This window comes from Macrotis lagotis, chromosome 4, assembly GCF_037893015.1.
Source record: "Macrotis lagotis isolate mMagLag1 chromosome 4, bilby.v1.9.chrom.fasta, whole genome shotgun sequence".
NCBI lineage: Eukaryota > Metazoa > Chordata > Mammalia > Peramelemorphia > Peramelidae > Macrotis > Macrotis lagotis.
Window position 1 is genome coordinate 14,205,735 of NC_133661.1, and position 17,974 is coordinate 14,223,708.

General features: G+C 38.2%; 1 protein-coding gene across 1 annotated transcript in view; it reads left to right on the forward strand.

The window, feature by feature from the left end:
- The window catches only part of PRKG1 (protein kinase cGMP-dependent 1), a 1,157,583-nt gene that overhangs the window by 810,001 nt on the left and 329,608 nt on the right, over positions 1–17,974 (forward strand). The window contains 1 exon segment of the mRNA XM_074232273.1: positions 10,040–10,103. Coding sequence (XP_074088374.1) covers positions 10,040–10,103 — 64 coding nt within the window.

Here is a 17,974-nt window from a genome sequence, read left to right on the forward strand (position 1 = left end):
AAAAGGAAACTTCCTGAAATGAAAGGATCTGAAACTGTCCATTTTCCCATTTTACCTGTGTGACCTTGGAAGAGTCACTTAACTTTTGGGGGCTTCAGGTTCTTACCTGGAAATTGAGGAGTGGAATTAGATGGTCTCTGAAAGTCCTTCCATCTCTAAATCCATTTATCTAGTTTCCTTTCCTCTCTCTGCAATTGATACTGTCACCAACTCAGATTTCTTCTGACTTCCAGTCCTAAAGCCCTAGTTGTCTGTGATGATCTCCCTTCAGATATCCCACAATCACTTCAAATGAAAAATCTGAAACTGCACTCAGCTTCTTCCCTTCCCAACAGCTATGTGGCTTGGCGTGTAACTTATCATTTTTTCATCCTCCCAGTTATATAAGGCTTGGGAGTCATCCTCACAGCAAGACTCTCTTGAACAAGGGAATTGGACTACGGAATCTCAAAGGTCCCTTCCAGTTTGATTTGTCTTCCTCTAGTGAAAATCCTTAGATCTCATTGCCATTATGATCTGGCCATGGCCTTGACCCAGCTTAGAATTTTGTCATTGACTTGAATGATGGCATGCTCATCAAGTGTGAGATGTTCAATAAAGGAAGGAATAGTTAAACATGCTGTATGACAGTTGGAACAGAAAAACTCTGGGATGATTAGAATATTGAGTTAAATCCTAAAAATGAAACTTAATAGGAAGAAATATAAAGTTTTATGACTAGGTTAGTAAAATAATCTTGCAGATTATAATAGAGGAGCTATGGCAGTAATAATTCTGCCAGACTCTCTTCTCATGAGAACATGTCTGTACTGTGGTATTCAATCATCACTGACATATCTTGGGAAGGGCATTAAGAAGTTGGAGAGATTCAAAGGGATGTCAGTCTGAATCCTTAAGGAGCTGGAGTTCGTATGACTCCAAAGAAAATCATTGCAGGAAGTCAGGAGGACATGAGTTCAAATCCAGCCTCAGATACTTAATAATTACCTAGCTGTGTGACCTTGGGCAAGTCACTTAGCTGCATTGCCTTAAAGAAATAAAATTTCTAAAAAAAAATAAGTAAGGCACTGGATTTCACCTTACAAGTATATTTGAATGGCTTTCATGTAAAAGAAAAATTAAATTTAGTCTGATTAACTGCAGGGTCAATAGGTACCATCTGGAAAGGGAGATTCCAAAAGAAACAGGATTCTATCTAATCTGACCTAGGTTTATGAATCCACTCCTTTTATAATGCCATCTTAGTACCTTTATCTTTTTCCAATTGTGTCTGCTAGATGACCACACTTGCGGGGACTTAGAAGGGAAGTCATACTGTTAAGGAGTCAGTCTACAAATATATAAGTTCAAGTTTGATTTCAGAGTTATGAGTCCCAGGGAGCTGGCAACCTAGCCAAGAATTATTTATGATTTTGAATGAAGAATTAGCCAAATGTGAAATGAACTGACTGGGGAAGTAGTAACAGATTCCTTCTCACTTGGGGATTCAAGAAATGGCCAAAGTACCATTAGGTAAATTATAATGGAGATTTTATCTAGATTTGAGATAGACTCCGTGATCTATAGACTTCTTTCTAATATTGAAGTTCTGAGCATCTACAATTTACCATATTAATACCAATCTCACTTCCTACATAGAGAATAGCATCATAGATCATAAAAGAGTGCAGAGGTTATCATAGCTAGTCCCCTCATTTTACTGGTAAGGAAATTTGAAACCCAGGTAGGATGCATCATCTTTTCCAAAACTCCCACAGCTAAGAACAATAAAGCTAAACTTCTCCCTGGGATCCTTTGATTCTTAATTTAATTTTTTTTTAATTTTAAGGCAGTGAGGTTAAGAGTGATTTGCCCAAGGCCACACAGCTAGGCAATTATTAAGTGTTTGAGTCCGGATTTGAACTCAGGTCCTCCTTTACTCCAGGGCCAGTGCTCCATCCACTGCATCACCTAGCTACTCCAGTTCCTTTGATTCTTAATCCCATGCTTTGGCATGACACCATGCTGACAATGTGGGAAGAGAGTCACTAGAAGTCCTGGCAGACCTATCACACCACAGGAAGGTCAGGAACCTCCCCAGAAAAGACCATCTCAAGGTCATTATTCTGTGGATAGAGACACATGTGAATGTGATTCCAGAAAGCAGATCTGAAATTGGGAGATGAAAATAAAAGGCAGCAGAAGAGTTGAGATTTAATTACCATAAGAAAAGGTAGAAAACGAGTTCCTGACTGCACATCTAGCCTAATCCAGATGTTTGTCACAATATCAAATTTATTTTTTGGTTTTGGTTTTGTATTTTTTTTATTTTTGCAAGGCAGTGGAATTAAGTGACTAGCCCAGGATCATACAACTAGGCAATTATTAAGTGTCTGAGGCTGAATTTGAAGTCAGGTCCTCTTGACTCTGGAGCTGGTACTCTATCCACTGTGCCATTATCAAATAGCTGCCCCCATTATCAAATTTGTTTTAAATCCAGGAGATGGATTCAGGAAACCTAAATGAGAGAATGTTCTAGTTCAAAATAAAGACTTTAAAAGTGGCCTGAATAGGTAAAAGAGATACAGTTTCAGAGAGCACTCAGTAAGCCAAGTGAGAAGCCTTCTTGAAGTAGAGGAAAAGATGAGAAGGAACCAGACAACTCCTCCAGTTGACATCCTGGTTATCTCTCTTGAAGTCATAAGCATTGATTTCGTTAGCTGTCCTTTGACATTCTGAAATTAGAGATAATTTCATTGCTGCCCCAAGACCTGTCTGGGTCAGGGCTCATTTCATTGCTTTGGACAAGGAACTATTGAAAGATGGACAAAGCAGAAAAGTCTGGGAGTTGTGGAGTGTGAAGATGAAGAGTTTCTAGGGTGATTCCAGAAGGGGAGCCAGGAGACTTATACTTCCTTGTGTCCTTATACTTATACTTTCTTGTGTCCATTTAACTAGATGGTCAGAAATGACTTTGGTTCTGCCATTACAGAGGAGGCTTATGTAAACATGGAATCCTCACCAAAAAAAAAAAAAAATGACCTTGAGAAGCAAGACTGAGAATGGCCACCCTACCCCATTTCTCATCTTAAAGGGCTAGCACTACTTTCCTCCTTTCCAAGTATCTTAAGGGGTGAGAAGCAGGATATGTTGAGAAATTAAAGTGATGCAAATGGAAAAAAGTGATTTTTTATTACAGCACCTCAGACATAACATACAAAAAGAAATCCGTGTTAAATGAAAAAAAAAAATCTCATGTGATCAAAGGCCAACCATTCCATCACAACTGCACTTTATAGCCCAGAGAGTCAAAAGAATTTGGTCTGAAGTCCATCTTAATTGCTCTGAGTTTCTGTTTTCTCCTCCATAAGATGAAGAGATTGTAATAGATAATCTTTCAGATTCCTTCATAAGCCTCTGATTCTATGAATAAGGTTCTCTTACTCAGAGCCTTCCCAGGTAAAGGTTGGTGAGGATGGAGAAATGCCAAGGTATTTTGCTTTCTTGTGACTAGTAAGCATGAAGAATATCAGAAAATTAATTATAATGTTTATTATAGTTATCTAAAAGATAGAGAGCATCCTCAGAAAAGGGATGAGGTTCCCTTCTGGTCAGAAGAGCACTTCAAATGAAGGTGGAATGATTAAATGTCACTATGAAGAGAATTTCATTTCCAGGGTGATGTTGGGCTGGATGGCCGTGGAGCTCCCTCCCAGATGTTGGCTACTATTTGCTGGTATGGGGGACATCAGAAGGAGTCAAGGCTTCAAGAAGTCGCCTCCTTCATTCCTCCAAAGGAGCCTGCAAATTATCATTTTCTTTAGTCACAACTTATGATTTATTCTCATACCATTCTGTTTTGGAACTAAGTCAGCAGACATTTTATTGATTGGTCTCTCTGGGGATCTCTCATGGTACTTTACAGCTATTATTCACTCTTCAGAGTGTCTTTTACACAATTTAGGCTGGAAGGAGCCTTAGGGAACATCTAAGCTCACTTTTGGGGAAATTGAGATTCATAAGAACAAAATGACTTGCCCAAATTCACTTGGCTTTAAAAAAAAGTAGAGCTAAAATTTTAAACTGATTTGCCAAGACTCACAAATCTTTTTCCTCCTCTCCTTCCTCTTCTTTACTCTCGCTAATATTCTTGCTTCCTTCTTTATTTCTCCTTTCTTTTTCATTTCCCTCTTCTCCTTCTCTTTCTTTGATCTCATGGCAGATCATCAGACACCTTTAGAGGGGAATGTTTAAGGATGAAAACTATAAATCTCATTCTACCATATTTTCAGTTATCTTTGTATATCTATATTTTTGATATTAAAATTATTTATAAGTATATTTTCAAATTATAAAAGTCCTTTTTGTTAAATCCACTTGATTATTGCACTAGAATTCCCCTGCAAGTCCATGTACTTGCTAGTTCTCTTGCTCCTGAGGAAGATTATTTTTCTTAGTGAGATCCTGGCAGCCTATTGACCGCTTAGTAAGAGAGAGTGGGAGCTGTTGGATGGGCAGGGGAGTATCTTTAGTTCCCAAAGCTCTTTTCAATGTATAGTGGTAACATTCTGATAGAAGATTCAGGTTATTGATTTTCACTTCTTTTTCAATCACGTCTGACTCTGTGATCCCATTTGGGATTTTCTCTGATCCTGGGATGATTTGCCATTTCTTTTTCCAACTCAATTTACAAATGAGGAAACTAAAGCTAACAGTTCAGTGATTTGGCAAGGTTTATGTAACTAGTAAGTGACTTAAGGCTGAACTCAGGTCTTCCAGACCCTAGACCAAACACTCCATCCACTATGCCACCAAGCTGCCCTAGCTAGCATATCCTTAGCTAGTCTTCCTCAGCCCTTTACTGTCCACAGGAATGAAGTTTTACCATATCCAGTCTGCCAGGAATGGGGGTTAAGTGTTTGGGAAATTCTGGATACAAATCTAAGAAAGTGGGATTTTATGTGGCATTAAAAATGTCTATCCTTTGTCAACCATTCTGATATTGGAAAAAGTACTTTTTTTTTTTACAATAACCTTGTGAAGTAGGAAGCATATGTATCATTATTTCAATGGCTATCCATTAAAGGATTTGGGTCAGGGGAGAAACTCAATCCAAATGGTGCTGTGGGAAGATTAATCTCTTAGGGATATACAGGACAGGAGCAAGACCATAAAACCCAAGGGCAGAGAGACCCATTAAGAGATTATTGTGGTAGAACAGTAGTAGGAGTCACAGTTAGGATGGCAATGTGAAAGGTCATAATAAAAGACAGATTTCCAACTACTTTATCTGAAAGAGGCAGAATGAGGAATGATCAAGAATGGCAAAAAGAAAATTCAGTGAGTTGCTTCATCTAGTTTCATACTGTCTGCAAAGTTCAGGGCAGGGTATTCACAGTGGAGGAAGCTACCAGTGCAAGGAAATGCTGTGAAGCCTTAGGGCTTTCTGAGAGGAGATGGAAAAGTGGAGCCTGTGATCTCATAGGACCAAAGTGCTATCTATGAGAGCTCTGAGTGGTAATTATCCACTCAGAGAGGCCAGTATCTAATCCATTCTCATAGGACTTAAAAACTTTGGATCTTTTGAGTTGGGTGGAGCAGGAGCTAAGTTCAATAAGATGAGACCAGAAATAAGCAGAATCTGGGCCAGGGTCCAGTGGACAATGTCAACATATGGAGTTACTCCCTACCCCATCCCCAATCATAAGCCTGAGCACATGGAGATAGGGTGGGGCATTGCAAACATCAGAGGGCTCATTCTGATTACAATATAAATTACCAAAAAAAAACTACCCAGAAGCATTAGAAATAGAGACCAAAATATGAATGGAGAATCCACTGATCACTCTCTGGGAAGAACTCCAAATTTAAAACACTCTAGAATGTTATAGTTGTAAATCACAACTCTATAAAATGAATATATTAGTAACATTTCCTAACTCCAGTTGCTGCGTCAGGAAGATTGGCTTTTTACCGTGGATAAAAAACTCACCATAATGTAATATCAAAGAAGAAAGAATTTCAAATACCATCACAGGCATCTGCTATTCACTTTTCTCCATGTCTCTAATTTGCTAATCATGCTTTTGTAATTAAGTGAGAATGTTAGGGTTCTAATTAAGTACATTTATTAATCAAATATAGTAAGCAAATAACAAATGCTACTAGATATTTTAAAGCAAAAATCAGTTTAATTTTTTTTGTTTTCATTTTAGCATATGATGAGACCCAATAAACATCACTTTTATTTTGGGTAATTTAGCATGCTAGTAAATAAATGAATGAATGAATAAATAAATAGGCTGGATATGTATTTATATTGAATTCATATCTGTGTCATGGACCAAAGCTGGGAAGGGTTACTTGAATAGTAAAAAATGACTCCATTTATGTGGGATCATTATGCCATGTTAACCTTAAAAACAAAATCTTAAACATATAGAATTAAAATAAACAACAGAAAATATAGATTGGACATAAGTTTTATTCTCTGGGATTTACCATTAACCTAGAGATGGAAAATATTCTAGAAGTGACCCCACCAAAGTGAGGGATCAGAAAACTTATATAACTGCAAAGAAAGGGGAACAGAATATAAATAACACAAGTATACAAAACCTCACACTTCCCTAGAGACCTTTGATATTAGAAAGAACCCTCTTTCTACAATGGTATCTTAACTGATGGGGATGACATTTTTTATGAATTTTCATACCAGAAGGGCAGGCCAAGTGCTTCTTTCCAAGTCTAAAGGAGGACACAATCCTTTTCCCGACTAAGGAGGGCAGAAAAATCTTTCTTTCAAAGTCTAAAAGAGGACACATTTCATTCCTCACAATAACTAAGAAAACTAACCTTTGACCAGGAATATAATTGTAAATACTTATAAGTAATTATTATATTTTGACAACTGAAATGAGAAAAATGCTTCAGTAAATTAGCATTTGGAAAGACTCTCCCTAAGGCTATGTTGGGACCCAAATTTCTTTTGCTTCACATGGGGAGAAAAAGGAATTTGAATGTAACTCCTTTTAAAAAAAACAGAATAGAACATAATTTCAACCATATTAAATCATTGCACTAACTCTCTTGACTCCTGACCCAAGAACCATCCACTATCGAAATCTGCCATTTGTTGAAAATTAAAATCTTATTTGCCTTAAATGGAAAGAATCAATGTGATGATAGCATCATGTGATTTGGAGAAAAAACATGAAGCTCTGTGAATAAGATATAGTGTTAAACATTTAGGTTTTATCCATTTAGGTGGCCACATAACAAAAGATTTGGGAATTTCAGATTAAAACAAGAAGCATCTATTTTTGTTGGGTGCATCTTGGCATTTGGGTAATTTAGCATTACTTAACCAGAAATTTATTGTGAATCTAAAAGCAGAGTCATGACTTATTAGAGGTCCAGCTTATTAAAACCTCAAAATGTACTAAAATAGGGAATTTGGCCTTTTATTGGAGAGGCAGTGTGAAGGAGGAATGCTGGAAGTGGAGTCAGGAAGACCTTGGGCTCAGTGCCCAGATTTTTCAATTAAAAATAATGGGAGTATAAACAAACCACCAGAGGTCTCTGGGTCTGTTATCTCCTTCACAAAATGGTGGCAACAGCTGTTAGGAACTCCTTCCCAGGACTGATCAAGTGAGACAATGAGATTAAAGTATATCACAAACATTAAAGTATGGTCTACATGTCCTGGGGCAGTTAGGAGGCTTGGAATCAGGAAGATTTATCTCTATGAGTTCAAATCGGACTTCAGACACTAGTTATGTGACCCTGGGCAAGTCACTTAATGCTGTTGACTTCAGTTTTCTCACCTGTAAAATGAGTTAGAAAAGGTGAATGCAAACCACTCCAAAGTCTTTGCCAAGAAAATCCAAATGGGGTCATGAAGAGTCAGATTCAACTGAAAAATAACTGAACTACAGCATGTGGGTTATCATAGGGGTCAAACTTCAGTATCGCACCCTCCCAGCTGCCATAGCTTTCCATTTTACTATTGAATCAAGTGGTGCTGATATTTAAGGCTTTTTGTAATTTACCTGCCCTGCCAAGTGACTTAAATTGGTTTTACAAAAAAAAAAGGGGGGGGTCATAAAGTTGGAAAGGACTTGTTCCATTTTTATGGATGAGGGGAATGAATTCTAGAATCTAGGAAAGTGGCTTACTGAAGATCACTCAAGGAAGAAAGGGCAAGCCCAGGCCTTAAAGCCAGGTCCTCTGTCCACAGATGAGTCTTCTTTGCCTTGTACCACACAGCCTCTCCAGATAATCGTCTGGTTTCCTTTCTTCAATTCATATTGCATTTTTGGCATCAACAACTTTTTTTTAAAGAAAGATTTTATTTATTTTGGGTTTTACAATTTTTCCCCCATTCTTGCTTCCCTCCCCCCAACCCCCACAGAAGGCATTCTGTTAGTGTTTACATTGTTTCCATGGTATACATTGATCTCAGTTGAATGTGATGGCAGAGAAATCATATCCTTAAAGGAAGAAATATAAAGTATGAGACAGTAAAATGACATTATAATATAATGCTTTTTCCCAAATTTGATGATAGTAGTCTTTGGTCTTTGTTCAAAGTCCATAATTCTTTCTCTATATACAGATGGTATTCTCCATTGCAGATAGCCCAAAATTGTCCCTGGTTCTTGCACTGAAGTGATGAGCAAGTCCATCAGGGTTGATCATTGCCCCCATGTTACTGAATCAACAACTTTTTAAAAAAGAATTCTTATTGAATAATAATAATAATAATAATAAAAGTAAAAACTTTAAGAAATTGTAATGAAACAGTTAAATCATATCTGACTATTTATAAATGATTTAATCAGTATAGTGAAACTCTCCACCAATACAATCTGAACCTTTTCTGCTGCTTCTTAGAGACATTCCTGCAATGAGAGATTAGTTGACTTGCTCAGGGTCATGCAGTCAGTGTATCTTTTTTACTAACTTTCTGTCCACTAAGCCCCATTGCCTATGCAAAATAATAAAACAATTAATGATATTGAAAATTAATATAAAAATACTTTGGGAGAAAAAAGGTTCAAATAGCTCATCGTTTTATAAGTGCTTTTAAGTTGGCACAATCCCTTTCTCCAACTAAAACTTTTAGATCAGTAGTCAATCAATAAACATTTCTTAAGTGCCTTCTAGGTCCTAGTTCCTAGGTAAAGTGCTGGAAATAATAACAATAAAAAGCTCTGTTTCTATCTGAGCTGTGTATGATCTACTATTGAAATTTCCCACCCTTTGAAGATTAAAATCTGTTCCCCCTCAGATGAAAGACCACTCTTGCTCCGAAAAAAGTTTACAAACCAGTGGGTGAGACAGCATGTAAGCAGCTATGTATAAATTATTGTATTCAGAATAAATGAAATGCAGAATAATCTCCAGAGTGAGAATACTAGGATTCAGAGGGTCTGTAAAAAAGGCTTCCTATAAAAACGGTCACATTAGCATTTGAAGGGAACTTGGCCGTTCAGGAGATAGGAACGAGGAGAAAAAACATTTCAAGGCATGGGAGACAAGAATCAGGGCTAATGTCTAAAGTCAAGAGATAGAGTATCTTGTTGGAAGAAAAAGAATGGCATCCCTGGATCTTAGAGTACAAAGAGGAAATGAATTAGGAAAGGCCTCAAATGTCACATGGACAAAATGGCTTTACTTGTAATAGGAAAAAAATGAAATATATATATATATATATATATTTTTTTTTTTTTTTAAAAAGGAAGATTCACTTGAGAACTGACTTGAGGATAGGCCAGAGTAGGGCAAGATTTGGCAAACCAACAAAAGTTCTGTTGCAATAATCCAAGTGTGAGGTGGCAGTGATGAGGGCACATGAGCAAGGTGTTATGGAGGTGAGTAAATGAATTTATCCTCATTGTACAGAGGAAAAAACTGTGAATCTGCCTCCCACAGATTTCAAAGAAATCTAGGCCAAAGTAGCTCATTTTCCTTTTTCTCTTTCAGATGGACTGTCATTTCTTTTCCAAACCAGAGGGGAATAAGACTATTGACCACTGCCTTCCTTTTTGTCTTCCAGTGTTCCCACATTCCAGAGCCTCCCTGAAGAGATCCTAAGCAAGTTGGCTGATGTTCTGGAAGAGGTAAGATGCTGGACCTTGGACTTTCTCAGATATGGTTCAGTTCACAGTGTTCTATTTTTGTGGAACTCTTGATGGAAAGGAGTTTTGACTAAGTGGCAATGGACCTTTGGTTTGACTTTTAGCACGAGCACCACTAATGTCTTCAAATCAAAATAATTCTGAGACCATCTAGTGTTTATGTATGGTCCCATACTTTTTTCAACTTAATTAAGAATGGGGTAAGGGGAATTTGCCTTTCAGAAAATATCATGTTACTGAAATGCGGTTCATAGTTCTGCATAGGTTGTCTTGGTCCTGTAAACACTGAATGATAAAACAGCAGATCAATTTCTCTAACTATTCATGCCTGCCTGTGGAGAAATTCTGTGATAGAATTATTGACATTTTGTCATTCTGTAGATTAAGAGAGAGATTGCACATATTCTTATTGGAATCAGAAAGGCAAACTGGGAATAAGAGAATAAGGAATTCAGAGAAGCTGATTGAGTTTTGATATCTGAAAAAAAAATCCCGCCAAATAGAAAATTCCTCCAATTGTTGTTGTCTGTCCTTGGTTCTTGAAGAAGACTGTGACATCAGAGAGGGGGATGCCATAATATGCACATGAATTGAATTGGAGTGAGGCGGTGTTGTGCTAAGTCACCAGCCTCAGTTTCTCCTCTAGAGTCATCTGGCTCTGGTGGTCAGATATGGATTAGAATGACTGGAAATGCCTTAGATGTGAGGAAATCAGGGTTAAGTGACTTACCCAAAGTCACCCAGCTAGTATCAGGTGTGTGTGAGGTCAAATTTGAATTCAGGTCCTCCTGACTCCAGGGCTGCTGCTCATTACACTGCACCACCTAGCTCCATAGACTAGGTTACCTTCAGAGAAAGTAAGATCCCCTCCTTAAAGAATTTTAAACCGAGAACTGGGGACATCAGTTAAATGAACCTTTCAATGAATGGAGGGGACCAAAGAGGCAGAAAGGACAATGATCATTTTACTACATACAGAGGCTTGGAAATAGATAGTAGTACATTATGCCTGGGTATCATGAAGGTGGCTGGCTGGTTTAGCTGAGTGAAGAGTGTTTGAGCAAGGAAATAACTCAGACTGACCATTTTTCCTGCCATGATTGTTTTTTAAGCATTGAACTGTGAAGGTTGGTCATAGAGAGTATTTCATTGTGAGTGCTTCTAAACAGGTTGACTTGTATTGCTACCTCTGGCAGATGAAAGGTTTGGGAGTGCAGTAGAGCCTCTGGTCATGTAGACCTAAAGTTATGTGAGGACCAGGGAGAACCATTAGGGTCAGGGTCAGGGCCGGATTCAGGTCACTAGACTGACTGTGGAAACAGTGGAAGAAAAGTCTTCACATGCTTGGGGTAGATATCACTCTAAATCACAGCTAGATGTGAGAACTTTTGGTTACCCTCAACCTGGTTTAGCCCATCTGCTGAGATGGCTTACTTGCTGTGGCCACTGTGCATGTTATAGCTTCTTAGAGAGCCAGGCGAAGGTGGCCACCAGAGGTAGATGAGCAGCCATGAAGAGAACTTGGTAAGTCCTTACAACAGAAGTTGTCGGTCCAGAGATGAAACAGATGCCAAAAAGAAGAAAGGAAATCAAGGTCAATTGGGGGGGTTCCCATTTACCCAGATGGTGGTAACACCTCCTCACCCAAGTCATGATTCTGAGAAATCATGAATTTGGAGCTTAGGGAAATATAACTTTTATCTTTCCTAAGATTACATTAGGATTTTAAAGTGTGAAGTAGAGAGGCTATCAGTGCCACTAAGATCAACTTTTGAATTTAATAGGTAAGGAAACTGAGGCTCAAAAAGATTTAGTAACTTGTCCAATACACGAAGGAAAAACAAGGTAGGCAGATGTGGGATCTGAACCCAGGTCTTCTGACTCCAAATATAATGCCTTTTCTCCCATAAATTCAGTTATTCTGACTGTTTTTCAACAATCCAATTTTTTTTATAAAGTTGAAACTATTTCCTTATCTCTTCCAAAGACTGAACTCTAGAACCTCAAACAAAAATCAATAAAAAGTCAAAGTTTCTTATCTGTAAATTTGCATTCTGCCATCCTACCATCCTACCAGCCCCCAATTCACTCAGCCAGTCTTGCTCAGTCTCTTGTGTGATCACGGCTTGTTGTGCATTGACTTGGAACTTCCTATGTCAACTATTCCAGAGAAAAGAGAATTGCCCGAGTGTTTTCTGTTTGACTTGGTCTTCCCACTTGGGATATTTGGTAATATAAGTTTGCTTCTCACCACTATTTTTTTTTCTCTATTAAATACTCAAGAGATTAGGAAATGCCTAGTATTCTATCCAGTTGCAGCAAACTGTAAATATATCTGGCCAGGAGATGACAGCCCTGTAGGAGCCTTGGTTCCTTTGATGAATGTAGAGATAAGTGTCATAGTGGAGAACAAAAGTCACAGCTCAGCTTCCCCTCCCCTGATCAGAAGATTGTTTCATTTAGGGAAGAAGTGCAGATACCATTGGGCTTTTTACACTGAGATGGACTGCAGATGAAAACATCTAAGTAAATATCCATGCACTTATTTTCAGAACTAAAAGTAAGAAAGTTAAATAGACCAAATAAAAATTGGCATAAATAAAAGGATTTTGCCAGATATGAAATTGCCCAATGTGAGGTTAATGAACAATCACTATGAGAAATGGGGCATTGCAAAAAAAAAAAGGGGGGGGCGGTTAGGTGGCACAGTGGATAAAGCACTGGCGGCCCTGGAGTCAGGAGTACCTGGGTTCAAATCTGGTCTCAGACACTTAATAATTACCTAGCTGTGTGGCCTTGGGCAAGCCACTTAACCCCATTTGCCTTGCAAAAACCTAAAAAAAAAGAAGAAATGGGGCATTGCTATTGGTATGAGTCAGTTAGAAGATGGAATGTGACAACTGGAGAACAAAAGCAACATGAAAGGTCCATGATGGTAATAATGATGGTCTTTACATGATAATAGAACATGCTTCTTTTTAAAAAATGAAAAAGGAGAGGGGGGGAAGAGAGAGAGAGAAAGAGTGTGGCAGAGAGGCAGACACACAAAGAGAGAGAGAGAGAAAGAGACAGACAGACAGACAGAGACAGAGAGAGACAGAAAGAGAGAAAGGGAGGGGATGGAGGGAGAGAGAACAAGATTATTTGTCTAGGCAAACTCCTATTATCTTCCTGGATTGACCACTGACTCCTTTCTCTATGCCTCTACACAAGCTGTGGTTCTCCCAATCATACATACTCTATGGAAGAGAAATATTTTCCTGGCTAGTGTTTACAGGATATGATAGCAGGGCAAGAGAGCAGAGGTGGAAAGAACCATTAGGAGCCCACTCTAGTCGTTTTAAAGCATTTCTTGATTCTCTGGAGGTTGATGTTTCTAACACCTTTCAAATCGCTTTGTTTTTAAGAGGAAGATGAATAGTGCTACATAGCTATTAGTAGTCATGGGGAGCTAGAGCACTGACCTTGGAGTCAGGAAGACAGAAGTTCAAATGCAGCCTCAGACATTTACTAGCTCTGTGATCCTAGGCAAGTCACTTAACCCTTATTGCTTCTCATCCAGAGCCATCTCCAGTTGTCCTGATTCATATCTGGCCACTGGACCCGGATGGCTCTGGATGAAAAAGTGGGGCTATTGACTTAGCAAAGCATCCCCTCACTCAAATCCAACCCATGTACTTGTCATGGTATGACCTTGCTGATGCCATGTCTTCTTCAAGCATGAAGGACAAACATTATTATTAGTTCTGTAGTAGGATAAATTTCGGTGGTGAAACACAGTCTTCCCTGGCGGGGCACAATTCTGTCCGGAATGAAGGTGGCCATTACTTTCTGAGACTAAGCCCAGATCCTATGGTTTTCCTAATGATCTTTGCTCCCTCTAACTTCCAGGTTGGGAGGTGAGGTGGATAGTAGAATACAGTAGGAAGGTGGACCATGGAAGACAGGAACAGAATTCTGGATGTAGCATTCTAAAGTTGGCAAAGGAAATAGGGCAGGTAGGCTTGAAGGAAATGGTAATGACAGGAAGTGTACTCCCCCCCACCCCTGACACATATGTAAATTCCCTGTGGCAGAATATTAGTCACTCCACACTGATTCTGTCTGAAGAAAAGTCTTCACATGCTTGGGGTAGATATCACTCTAAATCACAGCTAGATGTGAGAACTTTTGGTTACCCTCAACCTAGTTTAGCCCATCTGCTGTGATGGTTTAAATGCTGTGGCCACTGTGTATGCTATAGCTTCTTAGAGAGACAGGTGAAGGTGGACACCAGAGGTGGATGAGCAGCCATGAAGAGAACTTGAGAAGTCCTTACAACAGAAGTCCAATCCTCCCTGAATACTCCATGCAATCTAAAAAGAGACCATTACTCTATCCGCTGCTAGCAATGAGAGACCAAGTCAGAGAATACTATGAGGTTGTTGTGGGCTACCTTGGTGGCCTCTGTTGTCTGGGGCTCTAGAAAGACCTGATATTGAATTTTCTGGAACAGATAAAGAGATCCTGCCAAGTATACAGGCACAGGTGATAAGACAAGAGATTAGTAAATAGGAATAGATTTTGGGAAGATGGATTATATCTTATTTATTGAAATGAATCAATAAAATTATAAATTAACATGAAAAGATATGTATATACATATATATAAATAATTTTATTTGTTGAAATTGATTGCAATTCATTAGGAAATAAGTCTAAGTGTGATCGAAACTCAATAGAGGAAGCCATGTGGAGGAGTGGAGGAAAGGAAACTTGAATCCTGTCACAGACTCTCAGAAGCTATGTGATCTTTGGCAAGCTATTTAGCAATTCTGTCTCCCAGCTTCCTTATTTGTAAAACAAAAGAAATAAACTTAAAGTCCTCTAAGGTCCTTTCTAGCTCCAAATCTATGCTGAGAATAAGACAACAATAATTTGATTTTTAAAAGAGAGATTACCTGGCAGATTGAGTATCCTGAGACCTTGAGGGGAGCATATAGAGGCTGATTAGAGTTCCTTTTGTTGAGATCATATTTTGAGATAAATGTTAAATACCTGTCCCCAGGCATAAGATAAGTTCCTATCAATAAAATAGTGGATCCCTGACTTAACCTGAAAGGATTAAATCTGTGAGCTTCTGCTCCCATCTACATATTCCTAATTACTTCAGCCCTGCTCTCTGAATTATGACCCCCATCAATATATATACATATCACCTCATCTTCCTGTCCCTTTAAAAGCTCATTCACTCCTCATTTGAGTTGTTCATCTTCCTTTGAGAAGACAGTCTGCTCTGGGGAGGTGTAAACCCCTTAAATAACCTTCATGTCCCCATACCTTTCCTTAGTGCTTATCCTCTCATGGAATTCTTTTTCTGTCTCACTTAGCTTCTCCTAACCACAGCAATACTTAAATAAAACACTTTATCCCTAAAAAAAAAAGAATGGCAAATGTTTCTGAATATCATCTCTGAAGACTACCAGGGATAAGTCAATCTCAAATCTTACTAAATTTTCACAGTATTATTTGAGATGGCAAGAAAGTATACTTGACATCTTTTAGCTGACCATTTATTTTATGAATGACTAACTTAATGGGTCAGAATGCCTAGAATTTATTCTCATTCAGGAACAAAGGGGAATAATACATTTTTGTGTTTTACCATGGAATTGATTTAATTTGCTTAAAATAAATGTTTTATAATATAATATAATACAAGATATCAAAGAATTTTTAAATAAGAGGAAAAATATTCACAAACACATTAAAAAGCCATGACATCAATAGTTTCCTACACCTTTATCATCCTGCTATTACAAAGAATACTGACTTTTCATCTCTTTTTTTGGGGGGGGTTGTTTGTCATTATAATTTCACATTGTTTCATTCATGTTGTTTTCTCTAACATCTTGTTGTTATGGTCCTTGTTCTACTTTTATTTGCTTTGTTTTATATCAGTTCATCTGTCTTCCTATCTCTCTATTCAGCATTTTAGTTAGTTGTTCTAACAATATAATATTCTATTAAATTCATATTCCACAACTTGTTTGTCTATTCCTTAATTGATTGTATAGTGGATAGAGCACCAGTCCTCGTGTCAGGACAACTGAGTTCATCTGATCTCAGACACTTGCTATTACTAGCTGGGTGACCTTGGGCAAATTTCTTAACCCTGTGTGCCTTAACTCCAGGTCCATCTCCAGTCATCCCGATTCATATCTAGTCACTGGACCCAGATGACCGGAGAGAAAAGTGAGTGGTAACTTAGCACAGCGCTCCCCTCACTCAAATCAATTCACTTGCTTGTCATAGCATGTCCTCCCTGATATTATGATGGTCTTCTTCAAGAATAAAGGACAGGGGCAGCTAGGTGGTGCGGTGGATAAAGCACCGGCCCTGGAGTCAGGAGTACCTGAGGTCAAATCTGGTCTCAGACACTTAATAATGACCTAGCTGTGTGGCCTTGGACAAGCCACTTAACCCCACTTGCCTTGCCAAAAAAGCTAAAAAAAAAAAAAGAATAAAGGACAAACATCACCTACTATTAAAAAGTATCACCATCACTATTTTGTCACAAATGTTTCCTTTCTTCTTAACATGTAGCTTCTTGAGGAAAGTGTCCAGCAGTAGAATCTCTAGGTCAAGGGGGTATGAACTTTGTTCCTGAAGTTTTTGTTTCAATTTGATGTCATTAAAATGATATATTTTATTTAATTACATTCACTTCTCTTTCCTATTTGGCTAAGAATTTATCCCCAAGTAATTTTGTAATTTTAGTGCCGGTGAGTGTGGGTGTGTATTTGTGTGTGTGTGTGTGTGTGTGTGTGTGTGTGTGTGTGTGTGTGTATGTATGTGTATGGGGGGGGTTGGAAAGTTATCCACAACAAATTGGTTTGGAAGACTACCCTTGAACTCCAAAGGTTTCTTTCAAATCCCACCCCAAAAATTTACTAGCTATAAGGTCAGGGTAGGATTCTCATAAGTACACTAGAAGCCCGTGAAGTCAAATAAGGTAACATCTTTAAAGAACATTTTCTAAACATTAAAAAATATTTAGAAATGTCATCCATTACTAGTAGTAGTAGTAGCAGTAGCAGCAGTAGCAGTAGTAGTAGTAGTAGTAGTAGAGCAATATTCCTCAAAATAACAAGACATTTGTATATGAAAATTTAAAGTTAGTGTTTCATAACTATCAGAGAGCTAGGTTTAGAGTCAGTAAGGGCTGCCTTTACCTCTCGTCTCTGACTTATGGCTGTGTGATCCAGAGGAAATAAGTAATTTCCTCCTCTGAACTTCCAGGATCTCGCTAGATCTCATCTATTAATTCAAAGACTTGTACTCTATTTCAGTGGAGGGAGGTTTGTTAAATAGTGTTATTTTGTCTCAATCTGTGATGGAGGGAACCCCCCAGTGGCATTCAGAAACTGTCCTGCACCTTGAATTTCTTAGAGTTATAATATTTCATAACATTTATTTGAATATGGGCAACTAATTTGTGTATCTAACTATGTAGAGGCAGCAACTAAACTTGCCTTTCTCAACTGGGCCAGAATGAGATGCTTCTAAGAAAAATGTAGGTCCCTTAGGGAAGAGATGGTTTCAATTGTGTTTCTGTATCTCCATGCATATCACAACACATAATAAGTATTGAATAAAACTTGTTGAATTTAATTGACTTAGACCCAGCCCCTCTCCTTGTCCAGATATCCAAATTACCAAAATGTATTTGCATCAATTCACAAGTAACTTCTTAATTCACTCCCTTCTCTTGAGACTCTCAGAAACACTCAGCAAAGGCAGAAAAGTGATGGCTGTGAAATTATGACAAGGTCTAATTTTTCCATTCTTAATGTCACAATTTAATGTACTTT